Here is a 20,337-nt window from a genome sequence, read left to right as displayed (position 1 = left end):
TCGAGGTGCTCCGCGTCCCTCTTAGGGCGCTGAAACTGAATATTGCAGCGCAACGTGCCACAGCGCCACACGCTGCGGCACAGCACGCTGTGGTACTGCAGGCCTTCCTCCCACTGTTAAGGGGGAGGGGCCTGCAACAGTGCGATCCCCGCTCGCGAGTGCCAGCAAACGAGCCCAGCACCAAGGAGAAGTGCCGGGCTCTCAGGAAACAGCCGGCAATGCCGCGGGGGGGGGGGGGGTTTAGGAGGCCGGGGACGGAGGTGCTGGCAGGCGGCCGCCAAAAAAGGCGGCTGCCCCGCACCTCCACCTTAACTTGCACCGCTGCTGGCACAGTAAGGCCCCGTGAACCGGGCGCAGGTAGCAAACGGCGCAACTGCGGCGTTCGCTACCAAATATCGCGAACGGGGCGCTGCGCACACCGATGACGTCATCGGTGGCGGCGCAGCGCAAATGTCTAATGCCACCATTAGCGCCCCTGCTGAATATCGCGGGAGGCGCAGCCAGTGGCGCAACAGCCACTGACTGCCTCTTTAGGCGCTAACAGGTGGCGCTACTCACCCAATTTTTCCCCCTTAATATTTTACTATGTTTTGGGGGTGATCTCCATTCATATATTTGACAGGTCTTCCTGTCAAATGTATGAAGGGAGATTCCCTTCTTTGATTGGCTGCCGATGGCCCACGTGATCCCAGGGACGCTGTGAACTACTTGCGCCTCTGGGATACGTGGGCCCTGCGCACTTGCAGTTTGGGGAGGCCCAGCAGCGGGATTGTGCACCTCCCGGGAGCCCTGAGGTAAGGGCGCAGATTTTTCCAGATCACAGTCCTCTGCCCGCGGGAGGCTTGCGATCAGAATATCTGGGCCATCAACTGTACCTTCCTTTCTTCACAGACTCTGCTTGACCTATGGAGCACTTCCAGCATTTATGTTTTAGTTCCGAATTCCACATCTGCAGTATTTTTCATTTTGCTCTATAGATATAAGTTGTTATTTACTCATTTAACTTTGACATTAACCTATTTTCACGTGCTTTATATTTAATTTCTGATCTCCCCAACATATCCTTAACAGCATTCCCTAGTTTTGCAGTTCTTTCCCCCTTCAGTATTATTTTCCAATTTTAACTTTCATTTACAATCAGCTTTCTTGAAATCTGTGTTCGTCACGTTTGTTTTCCTTGCTCAAATCTAATGACATTGCAATGACAAATATTCCCCAACCTTCAGATATTGTACCAATCAAGATCAAGAATGGCCTCTTCGCTATTTCCCTTTTAACAGTCTGTGAAAAAAGCATTTGTGAATTTACCTCTTTCATGAAACATCGACAGCCTCATTTCAGTTTAATTCAAGTTAAATAATGTGACCTACAATTAGGATCCTCCCATCCCTGGTCTCCTGATTTGTTCGATCAATTGTATGCTACTTTACCAGTTTATAGCAATTCCTAATGCTTAATTACCATCTAACTCAACCTGGATGGTTACTCTGAAGCTAAATCAACTTTCTTGATAATAGCCACATACTCTTATGTAGCAAGTTTCCACTCCTCTGAACTTCTATTTCTGTCCCTTCTAATCCTTGCTAAATGAAACTCATTGCCATTTTCTGATCTGAACCAGGTCTCCAGTAAGCTGATTAAATCCACCTGCACATTCCATGCATCAGTCTCTACTTCTAGTCCCTTGTTTCTTATATCAGTATAAAAAATCGACAGTTATCTACAATAATTTGTCACTACAAAGTATCAGGTGCTTTGGCACAGCCCCTTTGCTAACACACATTGCTAAACTGTAATTATTTGTATGTCTCACCTCTCGGTCAATCATAGCTTATAAATCCCTTTTAAAGGCAGAGTCGTGGATCTTCAGTGAACATTTCTTAAAGCAGAATTAATTCTTACATCACTGAAGTATACAAACAAAAGTGTAAACACTAAAGCCGCCATAGCCAAGTTACTTTGAAAGTGAAATTCCTACCTGTGACCCTCATTTCTTGGTAAGTACAGTTCGCAAGAGTTCAAATATAATTTATCTGTGTTTTCAAAGCAGTTCCAGTTACTTCCTTGTATATGACTATCACCGCAGCACTTCCTGAAATGGCATATCATTAATCATCAAAGTACTTAAAGCAAGTACAACCTTTTTAACCCATTGAGTACTCAATTACTCTGTCATATCTTTAATTCATTAAGCATTAAACTTGATACACATGATGTTAATATCTAATGCCATTATAAATGCACAGCATAAAATGCACAGAAACATGTAACACTGGAATCTTGCTATAGTTTTCATTGTGTAAAAATAACAGTGTTCTCCTCAAATGCCTTGATTTTTTTTTCTAACTAGCACCACTGTAACAAATTGATTGCAGAGAGACATCAGCAACTGAGGTATCTCATCTTTCCAGCTCGAAAATGTGTAGCAGTGATCAATGCCATCAATAAGAGAAACAGCGAAAAACTAAACTAACAGCAGTTATAGAACATAAAAGTTTGGAATAAGAAATGGTCATTCAGCCTATCAAAGTTCATGCCTCTAGTACATTAGCTCTCCCACTATGTCTGTTTTCTTTTTGAGTCTTTTCTACCCTCCTTACTCTAGATTTTGTGGTCCCCATATCTGAGATTCTTCTTGTAGGGTGAGTCTCAGCTCCCTTTAAGAGTATAAGTAGATTGTCTCATTGCTCAGGCTTTTTAGACAACTGATAAAACTTGCAACATTTCTATTTAGTTAAGCTTGGGGCATAACACTGATTGTATCTATTTTTTTTTAAAGCTTCTTCAGTAGAATTTTCTCTAAAGGGGCCTTGCATGTAGTGGGGACCTTATCAGAAAGTCATGAGTGCAGTGACATTAATAGATAGAAAATCATAGGAAATCCACTGCCCACTGCATGTTGAGGTGCCACTGATTGTGAGGGACCTCAGAAATACCACTCGTGAGTGAGTAAAGGAAACTTCATTAAGCTAAAACGATTGCTTCATCTTTGGCACAATGGTATGCCATTATATTTCGAATGATGTCACATTTTTTCCTCTATTACCTTGTTTGGTAGATCACTCCAAACATTTATCACTCTTTGAGTAAAGAGGTTCCTAATATGTGCTTTCATTTTACTTTCTATTAATTTACATTTGTGTACTACTTTCTTCTTGTATGTGGTAAAAATCTGCATTAGCTTATCTATAACATTTTATATTTGATATATTTTGTGGAGATTCCTCTTGAGCACCCTTTTGAGAAACTGGAAAGCTTTTGTTTCTCTAATTGCTTATAATTCATCCCTTTTACTTTTTAGACCAGTCTTGTTGCTCTTTTCTGTTATCGCTCAGACCTTAGAACACAGGCATTTTTTCAGCTTGAAAATGCCTTTCCTTTTATATGAACAGGGTTCAACAACAACAACTTGCATTTATATAGTGCCTTTAACATAGTAAAGCATCCCAAGCTGCTTCACAGGAACGATTATCAAACAACATTTGATACCAAGCCACAGAGTATTCGGACAGCTGACCAAAGGTTTGGTCAAAGAGGTCGGTTTGTCCAGTTTCTGTACAGGGCTTGAAATTTATTTTACAAAGTATAACGGTTACAAACAATGGTTTCAGGAGGAGTGGAGCCTTATGCTGCTATTATATTGCTGAACCAAGTCCTCAGGCAATTTTTACAGCCTCTCCGACTTCCTTGTTTATCCTGTAGGGTCCTTTCTACAGCAGCCATATCTATTTTAAAACAGGCTCGTGCATCTATGGTTGTTGTAAAGTCTCAAACATAACTACTTTGCTGCAGACCATAGCAACCTCGTCTGTTGACGCGTGCTACCTCGTTTACTTTGACCCTGATTTTCGGCTTGTGTGGGAAATGGTCGGGTTTCCCCGAATGTGGGGTTTCTGACACACATAAAAAAGTGTCAGCCAGCTCCACGCAATTTTCCCTCAAGCGGCCAATTAATTCCCAGCATGTGGGAAGCCTTGCTAATTGTCCAATTCGAGTCAGAAATCCCCACAGTATGATGTCATCATTTATGGTGCTTTCAAGGTCCAGAGCAAGCACTGCATCCTCTGAAGGCTTCCAAACAAACCATACAGGATGGCAGAAGAGCCTGCACCAACTGTGGCCAGTGCCAGACCCCGAGCTGCCTCCAAATTCGACGAGGTTTCACTGCAGGCATTATTGGATGGGGTAAGGGCCCACAGGGAGGTCCTCTTCCCTCGGTCAGGGAGGAAGAGGCCTCTCACTGAGACCAATGCTGCATGAATGCAGGTGTCAGAAGATGCCAACTCGCTGGGAGTCACCAGAAGAACCTTGGCATTACATCTCTAACTCCTTCCTTTACTCCCCCACAGTACCATCCAGAGCCCCCGTCCTCACTGTGGAGGAGGAAGAGGCTGTGCAGCCAGACTCCTCAGAGGAAGCTCCAAACTCTGAGGGCACAGCGTCAGCAGAAGTAAGCGCACCCAGCACCAGCGCAGACACTCACACCTCGGGGGGACCTTCGGGACATAGAGTAGTGTTGTCACCTGGTGTTTCACAGCTCACAAGTGAGCCTCAGCAGATTCTGGAGACAGGGACAGCAGTGGAGAGTCCTCGTCAGAGGGCGCAGGACTCTGCCAGCTCAGCTCAGCTGCGCTGCATGTCGACCCTCTGCCTCTGGGTCCATCCGCAAGAGAAAAGGTGATGGATCTCCATGCACAGATGCAGGAGTCTCTGGCAGGTTTTGTCTCCAGGGTCGCTGCGAGTGTGGAGCGAATGGAGGAGTCCATAGCAACCATGAGCAGAGCCTTTGTGGAGTCATTGGCGCATGAACGCATCACCATGGAAAGGTTGGCAACCTCCATGCAGGAGATAACTCGCCAGGGTACGGAAAACATGGTGAGTGCTCATAAGAGAATGACATCTCTTGAGGAGCGTTGGCCATCTGTTGAACAAAGAAACCAGATCTTCATGGGAGTCCTTCTGAGTAGGACTGCCAGTGCAGAAACGGGTCCCCATGGCCCCCTAAAGTGCAGCAAGGTGCTCTCAAGCCACTTCCAAGCACTGGCCCCTTCTGGCCTGTGCAGCTTCAGGTGAGTGAGCAGCAGCCTGGTGCTCCTGGTGCTCATCCTGCTGTTCCTGGTTCTGCTGCTGCCGCCTCTGCTGTTGGAGATCCTCTAATACCAGGAAGGGAAGGAACAAAAGGCCTCCCATGCTTCTGGCAGATGCCTCTGTTGAGGGGGCGCTGAGTTAGGGTGGTGAGAGGGGCTTCCCAGGAACTCACACTGGAGAAGTGTGTGAGGCTCCAACTTTCTACAGCTGTTCCTAACCCTTCAAAAAGTTCCCCCAAGCCTTCATCAACAAGGTCCTGCAGCCTGCAAATGATGCCTCTTTAAATCTCTTCAGCCCTCATTGACCTGCAACTGACAGCAAGCAAGCCAACTGTTTTCACGCCAGCTCTCATCAGCGGGGTTCCCTGCAGGCGTGTTTGATGTGGGGAAAGCCCCAAAATTGCATCGGCCCTGGAAAATCTACCTCAACAAGGAGATAATTGCTCATTACTGTTCCGACGACCAGTCCCGCCAGCGGCGGCCGGGACTGAGGCGGGTGACGTAGAAACGGCGGTCCGAAAGTCGGACGGGGCGGGGAATCAGGCGGGGGGGTCCCGACCCGCTTTTTCGCCGATTTTCGGCCCCCAGCCGCCTGGAAAGCCGCCCAACGGCGGCCAGAAAATCGACCCCTTTGTGTCTGCCCCACTGACTTCAGAGTTACTGTTAACAGCATAGCAACAAATTAAATACAGCATTAGTGGGAAGTTCCATAATCTCTTAATCCTACTCACAGCGATACACTCCACATAACACCATGGACTTGTGATGTCATAGTAAACATGGTGATTATGGTAAACTAAGTGACCAAACAAGTTGCTTAGCAAAAAAAGTCACATACTCTGCCTACAGAGAGGTCTAGGGTACCTGAAAACATGTAAAGCTGAAAATTACATTCAGCAACATTACATGTTTCTTCTACTGAATTGCTCTGTAGTCTAAATGAAACAACAGGATATTTCAGTGCACTTTCCAGTGCCTTGATATTATTACTGACTGTTGTAGTTTCTACAGTATTCAATACAGCAACACACCTTTCTTTTTCTTTATACCAAGGTTACTTTGAAAGCTGCTGCAAGAGCAGTAATGTCATAGGAACACCAAGTTGTCCTCCAAGTCACACAGCATCCTGACTTGGATATATATTGCTGTTCCTTCATCATTGCTGGGTCAATATGCTGGAATTCCCTACCTAATACCATTGTGGGAGCACTATCACCATAAAGAAGGCCCACCGCCCCCTTTGTAGGGCAACTAGGGATGGGCAATAAATGTAGCCTTGCCAGCATCACCTGCATCCTAAGAACAAATGAAAAGAAAAGCTACTTGTTATAAACTGCCTGTGATCAGACATTTTCTGAGAATTCTTCTTGATTTAACATCAAGAGTAGGAATGGTGGCATCTGGCGTTGCCTTTCATGAAGTTTTCTACTTTTTCTGCAAAACACAGTGCAGATAACACACCTATGTCTTTCTGCCCTTGATTATCTGTATAAGGATACAAGAAAACAAGGAACAAGAAAAGGCCATTCAACCCACTCCTCCTATAGGCCAAACACAATCAACTTCCTTTTTGGGTTTAATTCAACCCACTTAATTTCCTGAGGAAAGATTCTGCAAATTTCTGTTGCACCTAAGCCAAATCAAAAAAAAGTTCAGAATATTTATCTAACCTCACATCCTGCATTGTAAATCTTCAATCAACTACATTTATTTCTGGAGTCCCACCAAGTCAGGGATTGTAACCCCTATAACATTCAATCATCCTTCCCTTTACTTATTCTTATAAACATCAATGTTATTTTTAACAATATTTATGCGCAACTTTTTAAAAGATATTAATTAACACAGCATTAACCAGCAGTCTATTCCACATATCCATGACTCTGGGACTTCTAATCTTAATTCTTGCATGAAGTTTGTTACTCACATCAACTTGCATTTATATAGTGACTTTAACTTAGAAAAATGTCCTAAAAATGCTTCGCAAAAGTGTAGACAAAAATGGACACCAAACCACAAGAGTTATTAGGAGGGATGACCAAAAGCTTAGTCAGAGGTGGGTTTTAAGGACGCTGTTAAAGGAGGTGGAGGTGGAGAGTGAGTTTAGGGCAGGAATTGAGGCGTGTGGGGCAAAGGCAGCTGAAGACAGGGCCACCAATGGTGGAGTAAAGGGATAGAGGAATATACAAGAGGTCAGAGTCAGAGGAATGGAGAGTTCGGGATGGGTATTGCAGTGCTGGAGGAGGTTACAGAGATAGAGAGGGGTAAGGCCATGAAGAATAAGAATTTAAAATTTGTGACGTTCAGGGACCTGGAGCCAATGTAGGTCAGCGAGGACTGGGGTGATGGGCGAGTGGGACAGGATATGGTCATCAGAGTTTTCCTCTTGTCCTGTGCTCATGATCCAAGTTAACTAGCCTGCTGAAATCTGCATCATTAATTCTTCATAATTATTTTAAAGACCTACTTCATGTCCTTGTTAAATCTTTGCTGTAATGAAAACAAGTTTAAATCTAAGAATAGCTATTCATAAGTTAGGGTTCTTAATCTAGAATTATCCTATGGGTAACTTTTATGCTTCTATTATTACCAGCCAATACCAATGAAACAAATCTGAAGTGTCTTTCATGTGCAATATTCTTTGTGCTCATTGAATGCACCAATTACAGGAATTGGAATTTCTGAACTCACTATTGTGTGGAAAACAATCTGGATTTTAAGAATGAGTTGTAAATCTAAGAAAAGGTAGAGGCATGTTCCAAGCTGTACCTTACTTCGCTCCAGTTTCATTTTACTGTTAATCACAATGCAGGAAACTTGAGCACAAACAGGATTCTAGGTGGCTGAGGCGGAGGGGAGGGGGCAGAATAATGCAAGTCAATGAGGAGCCAGGTGTAGGGGAATCTACGAGAAATACAGGATGGGATAAAAACAATCCTCACATGGAAAGAGGCAGATTTTTATTCACCCATTTTGAGCATATTTGATTATGGAACAAACATGGTTAACTGGGAACTTAACCAAATCAGTAATTACAATTTAGCATGGATTGTCTATGGAGCTGCACTTTTAAACATATCAGTGACTTACAATAATTATCAGTCACTGAATACACTAGGCAGAGAGCATGGGATATAATATTCATACCAGCCCTTTTAGTATTAAGTACTCTTCAATAGCACTTCAGAATATGGCTGTAACTGAGGCTCAAAATCTCTGGGTGGCGACACAAAAGTCAGCAGAGGCTTGGGGCAGAAAGCAACAAGTTTGCATATAGCCACAAAAGGCCCAAATAGTGAAAAAAGTCACTGTGTCTGAATTTTCTCTCCTCCCTAGCTGCAAGCAATATCTCTGGTTCACTGAGGAAGACGGGATCATGGGCTAGGCCTAGCAGTACTGGAAATTGAGAACGGCTCCAACTAGCAAAAGCAAATAGTGACCTCAAGACAATATGGGCGCGTGGTCTATAATCCTAAAAATACAGTCAAGTAGATTTAGAGGACACCTGATTAATAACATGTGGTTCTGTTAATACATAATGGGCCAGATCTTGCTGGAAAATTAATGGTGTGTTAACGACGCACACCATTATTAATACACAAATCGGCCAGCAAATTCAGGGGATTAAAAGATACGCCATAAGTTGAGAATCTCTGGAACCAGCTGGCCGATTTACACAAAAGGCATCTCACTCTTTAACCGCCCCGTTATTTTTAAGAACTTGCTGGGTTTGCACATTAATTGCCCATTAAACTCACCACAGAAAGTTAAATCTGGTAATTAAGTATAAGTACCATTTTAACGCTATGCTAATTGTTAATGCAATGCCAATCAACCTCTCTGGTCCAGAAAGGGAACAATTGAAACTGTGTAGTCTCATTCCTACAGGTAGTGAATTGTTCTTAGAGATTTAAAAAATGTCAAATTCTATTTTTTTCTTACTTTTCCTTTGTCCATTTTTCTCTCTCTCTTAATCCAATCTTTCTCTCTCTTTTTATTTCTCTTTCTGCACCTGATAATAAATTTAAAATGCCAACCCGCTTCTTGGGAAGGGGCTGGCTGACTGTCTTTTGTCTCACCTCCATCAAACCCGGATGTGGGCGGGTTGGAGGCAGATTTGAGATTTTTAAAATGTTAACATCTGACCCAACCCCAACCCACCTGTTTTCGGGGGTTGAAATCCACCCCTGTGTTGCTCAAGTAGGAAGAAAGCACAAGTTTCTTTGGAGTTTATCTTTCCAACTCAGCCAGAATGTACCTCAAGTATAATAACTGGCTACCTTTTTATGTTACCCTCCATAGCCTATAGTTTTAGTAGGGGGCTTTTACTGGTAGTTTGAATGCTTAGAAAGCCCCAACTTCACAGCAATATTTTGCTTTTATCTCTCTCCAGTGTGACAAAACAAAAGAATACTGCAGATCCGGGATGTCTGTGCACAGCACAGGCAGGAGATTGTGATCCTCGGGTATGTCTGCTGGAAAGAACAGATTCTGCAGGGCCCTAAGGGATAATGAGCACCTCTGATTTTAAGGTACCTTCATTCTATTTTTAAATCCCACTAAAAAAGAAAATTGCTATTTTTGCTCAAGATCTCTGTGAAAAGGTCTGTGTACTTTGTGATCAGGTCTTTCAGTTAACACATGTTAAAACGGTTGGAAAAATTAATCACTGTTGCTACAATCTTGATCTTTTCCTTTCATATGAAACATCCTGACCACTTTCACCTAAAATAAGTTGAACAATGAGCTCCCTCCCTAACCTAGGTCTGTGTTTTGCTCCCAATCCACAACTTGATCTTGAAAATCTTGTTTTACTTGATCCTCAGACAAGATTTCATAACGTATTGTGTTCCATGTATTGTGTTTCATGTTACATCTGCAATGTGCTGCCAAACCCGGAAGGATGGATACTGTCCAACCTTCAGTTCATTCTTTTTTTCGCTTACACAAAACTTTCAGGATTTTTCAATTCTTTTCAAATTGAATTCACAGTTATTTTAACCACTTCTGCAGCAATAAATGTGGTAATATCTTGTACATGTTCGATGTGGTGCATCAAGCGCACACATATTTTCTTTAAAGGGCCATCATTATCATTTAAATAAATGGTCTGCCGAGTTTCTCAGGTCTACGTGTGTACAGACAATGCAGATAACATCATCCACAATACTACAGTAGCATTCAGGTCATCGTACACAAACATCTCTGAATAATACTTTTTGTTTTTAAGTACAATGATGAGTGGCTCACTGAGTTTACTTAATAGCTAAATCATACCGAAGATCTGAAGTTTGATCCCCGTCAGCGCGGAGTTAATTGATGTCAGCTAAGATGGTAGATGGGATTCTTCAATTCACCTCAGAGGTTCGGGAGGGACAGAATCGTCCCGCATTCCTGCTCCTGTTTTCTATCCAAGGGTCCCCACTGGAAGTGTATGGGTGAGGATATAATTGCCCCACTGTGATGCTTCTTGTGGTTGAAAGGCCTACTGATACCATGTGCCAAGGCTTACTCATTAATAGGCATTCCTAGTTTTGGTTTTTCATTTTTCCTGAATTCGGGTCAAGAAATCAGGTGAAATCGGTCATGAGCAAATATCTACTCGTCCAGGTCAAAAATCAAACACAATATTTATAACCATAAGACTTCAGGTTTAATCAGCAAAATGATTTTGGAGGCAACAAATAAAATATTTTAAGTAATTAATAAACACATAAAACTGTCTTTACAAATAAGGAGTTAACTGCACCCCAGTGTCTTTAGTCACCGTCTGTAAGTGACTGTCACTTTTCAAGATTTTTTTCACCATTTTGGCATAGGAAGGATTATAAAGAAAAAGTAGTTACTTTTAATGTTGCGCTTTAAAAGCATACTGTATTACTGCATGAGAAAAAAAGGGTATAAAAAACAATAGTAAGATGCTGAGGAGCTGGTTTTGAAGTTGTTTCCTTATAAACTGTAAATAATAAGCAATTTGGTGGCTCGTCTCCCTAATTATTAAACACCTTTCACACACTCTGTTGGAAGGTTTTGGATAATTTCCTGAAGCTCATGGTCAAGACAACATAAAAAGCAGCCTAGCATTTGCAACAGAAGCAATAGCTTGAGGCAGAACGGCCCCAAGAAAGGCAGGCTCAAAAATGTCAGGGTGCAGAGGAGACATTTTGTTTAAATTAAGGAAGGTGTCCCACTCAAGTGAAGCGGTGTAGTGTCTCCATTATTTTTATATCTTTGCACGAAGATAAGTTTTGCCGAATTAACTCAGGGAATCTGAAGATGAAGATGCAGGGATGGTAATTGGTCTGAATGTTGTATATTCACCTTACTGTGTAATAAAACAACTTAATGATTCAAATCGAGCCTTGCCGCAACTGGTATTATTTTGGTTTGCCTTTGGAAAAATTGGAGAAATATAAATGCAAAGGGCATGGATATCCAGTTCAGGTCACAAGGGGATTCATTATTAATCCTTGGGTGCCACGACTGTACAAGTGGATGTAGGGCTGTGAGAGCCAACTCTCATTAAAAGTAAAATCTTCCGATTGTTTATGGGAGTGACTGACACCACTGAACCCAAGGTGTCTATGGTGGATCTGATAAACCATAAATCTGATATATTATGACATACTGTAATAATCATTTTTCAAATTTCACAGCCTTGAAATTGTGCCATATAGTGTTAGTAACAAACACATTAATGCCTTCGTTAAAATACCTAAAGAGAATTTTCTAGGAATGCTTTAACAACATGATTTCAACGACAGTGGGACCAGTGCAGCGGCCGGCAGCCATTTTGAACTGCTGGGTCTCATTATAATATGATTGGTAGGCTGGCTGGCCAGTAACAATGCCAGTGGGCCGTCCACCCACCTTTATCATACAATTTCCGGTTCACGAGTTAGGGTATTTAAAGGGTGAAGGCACCCCTGAAATGGAAATCCTATTTACTGAGTTCATTATTCTTGCCATCTCTATTTCTGGAACATGGCTGGAAGGAAGGGAAGAGTTCCCTCCAGGTTTTTGATGCCTCCTTGGAGGTGTTGCTGGCAGTGGTCAGAGACAGGAGGAGTGCTTTTCCCATGAAGTGGGAAGAAGGTGCCTAACAGCCTCTTAAAAAAAGCATGGCTAGAAGTGGCAGAAGAAGTAAGTAGCAGCACCCCAAGGACCTGGATCCAGTGTAGGAAGATGTTTAATGACCTCACTAGATCAGCAAAGGTACGTACAACTACTCCTTTCCCCACCTCTTGCATTGCAACTGGACATTGTCCCTCCCCTCCATCCTTCAGCAATTTGGTCAATTACCATCCCTGTATCTTCATCCCTCACCAGAAGCATTGTGCTTCTTCTACCTCTCAGCTTATGCACAGCATACAGAAGCTCCACATATGCGCACTTGCCTTCTCAGTAACCACTTGTAATTCTCTTTACCCTTCCACAAGAGAAGACAGTGCACAACTTGAGGGAAAGAAAAGACCAGCGGATGAAGATCCAACATCAAGGCCCTCATCCAAGTGGAGCAGGAGGCGATGGAACTAAATGGGACATCCAGAGAAAGCAGCATTGGAGATGGAGGGGCTGGCGGCTTGACAGAGCAGGACAACTGCTCTTCACTTGTAGCCCTTTATGAACCACAAGCAATTACAGCTTCAGCCAATTTCAGAACCTTAACCACTATGGTCAAGTCTTTCATTTGCAGATTTACAGCCTCTCATTGCCATCCTAGCTCTTGTTCCTTCCTCTTTCCTCTAAGTCCTTCTCAGCAACAACAACCTCCTAAAGAAGCTCCTGAAGGGGAAACCATAGGATGACATCCCTCCTGAGGAAGCACCATAAGTGCTACATCCCTCCCAAGCACCAGACACAGAGTCCCACCTCGGGTGGGATAGATGGTGAGTTAGAGAGATCTACACCTGGTGAAGCATACAGCACAAGTGAGCAGGAGCAGGTACTGGTGGTAAAGACGAGTCACTTGAAGGCAATGTCCTCTCCTAGCCCTGCTGAGTGAGACAGAGATGCCAACCTCTGGGGTGCAGCCATGAAAATAAAAATGCTTGAGACACACCAGCAATTTAATGAGGCATTGAAAGGTCTGCCAAGGACTTTGAGCACCATGTCTGAAAGTATGGAGTCCAATTCCACCACATGTGGAATTTTGTCGCATGCCATTTCCACTGTGCAATCTCTCCTGCAGCATGCGGCAGCAGCCAAGTAGGTCCAAGAGGCACTGTGGGCCATCAGCAGCAGCAGAATTGTATTCCACCACAATTTGTAACCTCATGGCCCGGCATATCCCTCACTCTACCATTACTACCAAACCAGGGGACCAACCTGGGTTCAATAAGGAGTGTAGAAGAGCATGCCAGGAGCAGCACCAGGTGTACCTAAAAATGAGGTGCCGACCTGGGGAAGCTGCAACACAGGACTACATGCATGCTAAAAAAGCAGAAGCAGCATGCTATAGACAGAGCTAAGCGATCCCACAATCAACGGATCAGATCAAAGCTCTGCAGTCCTGCCACATCCAGTCGTGAATGGTGGTGGACCATTAAGCAACTAACGGGAGGAGGAGGCTCCATGAATATCCTCATTCTCAATGATGTGAGTGCAAAAGACAAGGCTGAAGCGTTTGCAACCATCTTCAGCCACAAGTGCCGAGTGGGTGATCCATATCGGCCTACTCCCGAGGACCCCGCCATCACAGAAGCCAGTCTTCAGCCGATTCGATTCACTTCACATGATATCAAGAAATGGCTGGGTACACTAGCTACAGCAAAGACTATGGGCCCCAACAACATCCTGGCTATCATGCTGAAGACTTGTGCTCCAGAAATAGCCGCGCTTCTAGCCAAACTGTTCCAGTACAGCTACAATACTGGCATCTATCCGGCAATGTGGAAAACTGCCCAGGTATGTCCTGTCCACAAAAAGCAGGACAAATCCAATCTGGCCAATTACCGCCCCATCAGTCTACACTCAATCATCAGCAGAGTGATGGAAGGTGTCAACGACAGTGCTATCAAGCAGCACTTACTCACCAATAACCTGCTCACTGATACCCATTTTGGGTTCCGCCAAGACCACTCGGCCCCCGACCTCATTTACAGCCTTGGTCCAAACATGGACAAAAGAGCTGAATTCCAGAGGTGAGGTGAGAGTGACTGCCCTTGACATCAAGGCAGCATTTGACCGAGTGTGGCATCAAGGAGCCCTAGTAAAACTGAAGTCAATGGGAATCAGGAGGAAAACGCTTGATGCGCTATCAATTCTAATAAAAGGCTGGGCAGAGTTCAGAACGACAGGCTTTTATTAACTACTGAATTGCACTTCAGACAGATCAGGACTATGCCTCTAGTGGACGACCGAATGCCAGGAGCTGCCATGCGGCCGCTCTTATACTCGGTAGCCCAGGGGCGGAGTCAGCTGAGGCATAGTCAGGCACAACAGTGAAACAAGAGTGAACGACAACAACAACAACAACAAGTGAACTACAGTGGTTTACCACATTCACCCCTCGTTTAAAATCAAGTCCGGCGGGGTGAAGTGTATCAAAAGTTCGAGTAGGCGAGTCTGTCGGGCGGCCTCGTTTGCCGTCGAGATCTTCGTGGCGACGGTTGCGATGGTACAGCTTCCCACGACGCTTCTTGAGCGGGGTCCAGCACCGGCGTATCGTCCCCTTTGGTGTTGGGTGGGCGAGTGGACTCCGGCTGGTCCTGGGGGCGCGGCATGCCGTCTACTGGGGTGGAATGGACAGGGGTGAGAATTGGGTCTACTGAATTTTGGGCCGTGTCGGAGGGGGTCGTGGTGGGGGGCAATGGTGGCGGGTCAGTGGACCCCGAGGGTGCCAGATCTCTAATGGAGACTGTATCCTCCCGCCCGTCTGGGTATGCCACGTAGGCGTACTGGGGGTTGGCATGGAGGAGGTGAACCTTCTCTACCAGGGGAGCCGTTTTGTGGGACCTTACATGCTTCCTCAGCAGGACGGGCCCTGGGGACGTCAGCCAGTGTGGTAGTGAGTTACCGGATGTGGACCTCCGGGGAAAAACAAACATTCGCTCATGGGGGGTTGCGTTGGTGGCTGTACACAGCAGTGACCGGATGGAGTGGAGCGCATCGGGTAGGACATCCTGCCAACGGGAGGTCGGAAGGCCCCTAGATTTTAAGGCTAGGAGGGCCGCCTTCCAGACCGTCGCGTTCTCTCTTTCAACCTGTCCGTTCCCCCGGGGGTTGTAGCTGGTGGTCCGGCTCGAGGCAATACCTCTCATGAGCAGGTACTGACGGAGTTCGTCGCTCATGAAGGACGAGCCCCGGTCGCTATGAATATAGCTGGGAAAACCGAACAGAGCAAAGAGGTTGTGCAGGCATTTAATGACCGTAGCGGTGGTCATGTCCGGGCAGGGGATGGCAAAAGGGAAACGGGAGTACTCATCAACTATGTTGAGGAAGTACACATTGCGGTCAGAGGAGGGGAGGGGCCCTTTAAAGTCGATACTCAGGCGCTCAAAAGGGCGGGTGGCCTTGATCAGGTTTGCTCTGTCAGGCCTATAGAAGCGCGGCTTGCACTCTGCACAGACTGGGCAGCTCCTGGTCATGGTCCTGACCTCCTCGATGGAGTAAGGCAGGTTGCGGCCCTTAATGAAATGGAAGAACCTGGTGACCCCCGGGTGGCAGAGGTCGTTGTGGAGGCCCCGTAGTCTATCGATCTGCGCGGTGGCGCATGTGCCTCGCGATAGAGCGTCTGAGGGTTCGTTGAGTTTCCCTGGCCGGTACAAGATGTCGTAATTGTAGGTGGAAAGTTCGATTCTCCACCTCAAAATCTTGTCATTTTTGATTTTACCCCTCTGCTTGTTGTTGAACATGAAAGCAACTGAACGCTGGTCAGTAAGCAGGGTAAATCGTTTTCCAGCCAGGTAGTGCCGCCAGTGGCGCACCGCCTCCACAATGGCCTGGGCCTCTTTTTCCACAGAGGAGTGTCTGAGTTCGGAGCCCTGGAGGGTTCGTGAAAAGAAGGCCACGGGTCTTCCCGCCTGGTTAAGGGTAGCGGCCAGGGCAAAGTCGGATGCATCGCTCTCCACCTGGAAGGGGATGGACTCGTCTACCGAGTGCATGGTGGCCTTGGCAATGTCATCTTTTATACGGTGAAAGGCTAAGCGGGCCTCCGCCGTCAGGGGGAAGGAAGTGGACTTGATAAGTGGACGGGCTTTGTCCGCATAATGAGGGACCCACTGGGCGTAATAGGAAAAGAAGCCCAGGCACCTTTTGAGGGCCTTGAGACAGTGGGGCAGGGGAAGTTCCATCAACGGGCGCATCCAGTCAGGGTCAGGACTGATGACTCCGTGTTTCACCACGCAACCAAGGATAGCGAGGCGGGCTGTGCGGAATATGCACTTTTCCTTGTTGTACGTGAGGTTTAGGAGTTGGGCCGTGCGGAGGAACTTATCAAGATTGGCGTCATGGTCCTGCAGGTCATAGCCGCAGATGGTCACGTTGTCCAGGTAGGGAAACGTGGCCTGTAACGCATTCTCGTCGGCCATCCGGTCCATCTCCCTCTGGAAGACGGAGACACCGTTGGTGACGCCAAAAGGAACCCTGAGGAAGTGAAAAAGGCGGCCGTTTGCCTCGAAAGCTGTGTACTGGCGGTCCTCAGGGCGGATAGGGATTTGGTGGTATGCTGCCTTGAGGTCAATGGTCGAGAAAACGCGATATTGCGCTATCTTATTAACCATGTCGACTATGCGGGGGAGGGGGTATGCGTCCAACTGGGTGTACTTGTTGATAGTCTGGCTATAGTCGATGACTAGGCGCTGCTTGTTGCCAGTCTTAACGACTACCACCTGGGCTCGCCAGGGGCTGGTACTATCCTCAATAATCCCCTCTTTCAGGAGCCGCGTCACCGCAGATCTTATGAAGGATCTGTCCCCGGTGCTGTATCGCCTGCTCTTTGTGGCGATAGGCTTGCAGTCGCGGGTGAGGTTGGCGAACAGGGGGGGGGGGGTGATTTTGAGGGTGGAGAGACTACAGGTGGGGCGCGGCGGGCAATTTAAAAACTGCTGGTTGCAGACAGTGAGCGGGGGAAGAGGTCCACCGTATGTCAAGGTGACACTCTTAAAGTGACAATGAAAGTCCAACCCCAGTAGCACGGCAGCGCAGAGATGTGGCAGGACGAATAGCTTTACATTTTTATATACGGAGCCCTTCACCGAGAGGGTCACTACGCAGTAGCCGCCGACGTCTGCTGAGTGGGATTTCGAGGCCATGGAGATCCGATGGCGCGTTGGCCGGACCGAGAGGGAATAGCGCCGTACTGTATCAGGGTGTATGAAGCTCTCCGTGCTCCCGGAATCAAAAAGGCAAGTTGTGGCGCGGCCATTTACCTGGATGTCCATCGTGGACCTGGCTAGCTGATGGGGTCTGGATTGATCCAGCGTGATGGAGGCCGCTGTGGAGTCGGTAGCGTCGCTGTAGAACCCCGGTGAGGCGGCGGTGGGTGAGTCGGGGGCCCGTTGGCAGAATGGCGGACAAGATGGCGGCGTCGGAGAGGAAGGACAAAATGGCGGCGCCCATGACGATCCCGATCCCCACGAGGCTGGAGGGAGGCAAGATGGCCGCTCCCACGAATCGCACGCGGCGCTGCTGGAGGTAGGGGTCTTCTGACTTCTGCAGACGCCAGCGTAGTGTCCCTTCTTACCGCAGGCAGAGCAGACCGCGTTTTTCGCCGGGCAGCGCGCCCTGGGGTGTTTGGCTTGGCCACAGAAATAACATTTCTGGCTCGGGCGGGACATCGCTGCAGCAGTTGAGGCCAGGGCCCGTGGTGGCGCCGCGTCCCAAGGTGGCGGCGGCTGCGGCATCCATGAGGCGGCCGCGCGGTCCGGGGAGTAGGCCTCCATGTTCCGGTGGGCTACGTCCAACGAGAGGGTGAGTGAAATCGCCTTCTTCAGGTCGAGCTCGCTACTTCCCAGCAGTCGCTGCCGTGTGTGAGTGGACCTGAGGCCCGCCACGAGGGCGTCCCGGATGAGCTCCTCCGTATGTTCCGTGGCTGTTACTTGCTTGCATTCGCAGGCTCGGCCGAGTTCCTTCAGCGCCCGTATGTATGCTTCTGTGGGTTCCCCGGGCTGTTGTTTGCGAGACCCCAGGAGATGTCTTGCGTAAACATAGTTGACCGGGCGTGCGTATTGCTCCTTCAAGATGTCGATAGCCCCCTGGTAGCTTGTAGCGTCCCGGATAAGGGCAAAAGCTCGGTGGTTTACTTTAGAGTTCAGCACCCTGAGCTTGTCGGCATCGGCGGCGACGGTCTCGCCGGATGCAGTCAGAAAGGACTCAAAACAGTGCAGCCAGTGCGAGAACTTAGCAGTCAAGTCCGGTTCTTGCGGGTCGAGTTCCAGGCACTTGATCTTAAGAATCTGCAGCATCGTTTTTTTTTTTTTTCAGTAGTTAATAAAATTGATGCGCTATCAATTCTAATAAAAGGCTGGGCAGAGTTCAGAACGACAGGCTTTTATTAACTACTGAATTGCACTTCAGACAGATCAGGGCTATGCCTCTAGTGGACGACCGAATGCCAGGAGCTGCCATGCGGCCGCTCTTATACTCGGTAGCCCAGGGGCGGAGTCAGCTGAGGCATAGTCAGGCACAACAGTGAAACAAGAGTGAACGACAACAACAACAACAACAACAGTGAACACAGTGAACTACAGTGGTTTACCACAACGCTCCACTGGCTGGAATCATACCTAGCACAAAGGAAGATGGTTGTGGTGATTGATGGTCAATCATCACAGCCCTAGGACATCGCTGCAGGAGTTCCTCAGGGCAGTGTCCAAGGCCCAACCATCTTCAGCTGCTTCATCAGTGACCTTCCCTCCAACATAAGGTCAGAAATGGGGATGTTCACTGATGACTGCACAGTGTTCAGCGCCATTCACAACTCCTCAGATAATGAAGCAGTCCATGCCCACATGCAACAAGACCTGGATGACATTCAGACTTGAGCTGATAAGTGGCAGGTGACATTCGCACCACAGAAGCGCCAGGCAATGACTATCTCCAACAAGCGAGAGTCTAACCACCGCCCCTTGACATTCAACAGCATTACCATCGCTGAATCCCTCACCATCAACATCCTGGGGGTCACCATTGACCAGAAACTTAACTGGACCAGCCACATAAATACTGTGGCAACAAGAGCAGGTCAGAGGCTAGGTGTTCTGCGGTGAGTGTCTCACCTCCTGACTCCCCAAAGCATTTACAGCATCTACAAGGCACAAGTAGGGAGTGTGATGGAATACTTTCCACTTGCCTGGATGAGTGCAGCTCCAACAACACTCAAGAAGCTCGACACCATCCAGGACAAAGCAGCCCATTTGATTGGCACCCCATCCATCACCTTAAACATTCACTCCCTCCACTACCGGCGTACCGTGACTGCAGTGTGTACCATCTGCAAGATGCACTGCAGCAACTCGCCAATGCATTTTCGGCAGCACCTCCCAAACCCGCGACCTCTTCCACCTAGAAGGACAAGGGCAGTAGACGTATGGGAACACCACCACCTTCAAGTTCCCCTCCAAGTCACACACCACCCTGATTTGGAAGTATATCGCCGATCAGTCATTATCAATGGGTCAAAATCCTGGAACTCCCTACCTAACAACACTGTGGGAGTACCTTCACTGCACGGACTGCAGTGGTTCAAGAAGGCTGCTCACCACCACCTTCTCAAGGGCAACTAGGGATGGGCATTAAATGCTGGCCTTGCCAGCGACGCCCAGATCCCATAAGCGAATAAAAAAAAAAGTCTGCAGTTGTGCCTTTACAGGCTCGAGCTCCTATTGGTCACCAGCTACGAGCATCTCAAGGGCCCCAACATCATTCACAGCAGCCTACCACCAGAATTGGTAAAGCCACTGAGGAAGCACCTCGTAGCACAATCCGTTTGTAGTGATCACACACAAGCTGCACATTGATGGAGTGGTACCCCTTGCGGTTGACAAAGCTTCCTGCCTGTCCTCATGGGGCCTTGGTTGCAACTTGAGCGCAGTCAATAGTGCTCTGTTATTGCTGTGAACCCCAAGGCTCTCTCATTTTGTCTGCTGTCATCAATGGGAAATAAAATGTATCGGTTCACCTTGGCAAATAAAGCATCAGTCACCTCCTTGATGCACTTATGGACCGACAGCTGTGAGATGCCCGAGATTTCCCCAGTAGCACACTGGAACAATCCTGAGGCAAAGAAGTTCAGGGCTGTTGTCACCTT

The 20,337-nt window shown here is 47.0% G+C and overlaps 1 protein-coding gene across 5 annotated transcripts in view; it reads right to left on the bottom strand.

Annotated features, from left to right (window-relative positions):
- Positions 1 to 20,337, bottom strand: part of LOC147111063 (protein FAM3C-like) — a 73,187-nt gene that overhangs the window by 46,017 nt on the left and 6,833 nt on the right. For all 5 annotated transcript variants that reach the window (XM_086001541.1, XM_086001538.1, XM_086001539.1 and 2 more), the window contains one exon: positions 1,979 to 2,092. In XM_086001541.1, the coding sequence (XP_085857667.1) occupies positions 1,979 to 1,991 (13 nt within the window). In that variant the 5' untranslated portion in view covers positions 1,992 to 2,092. The remainder of the gene's footprint in view (positions 1 to 1,978; positions 2,093 to 20,337) is intronic.

The sequence above is a fragment of the Somniosus microcephalus genome, chromosome 11 (genome assembly GCF_052327205.1).
Source record: "Somniosus microcephalus isolate GS21.2 chromosome 11, FLI_Smic_1.0, whole genome shotgun sequence".
NCBI lineage: Eukaryota > Metazoa > Chordata > Chondrichthyes > Squaliformes > Somniosidae > Somniosus > Somniosus microcephalus.
The sequence above is the reverse complement of the archived record's forward strand: the minus strand, read 5'-3'. Positions and strand labels throughout refer to the sequence as shown.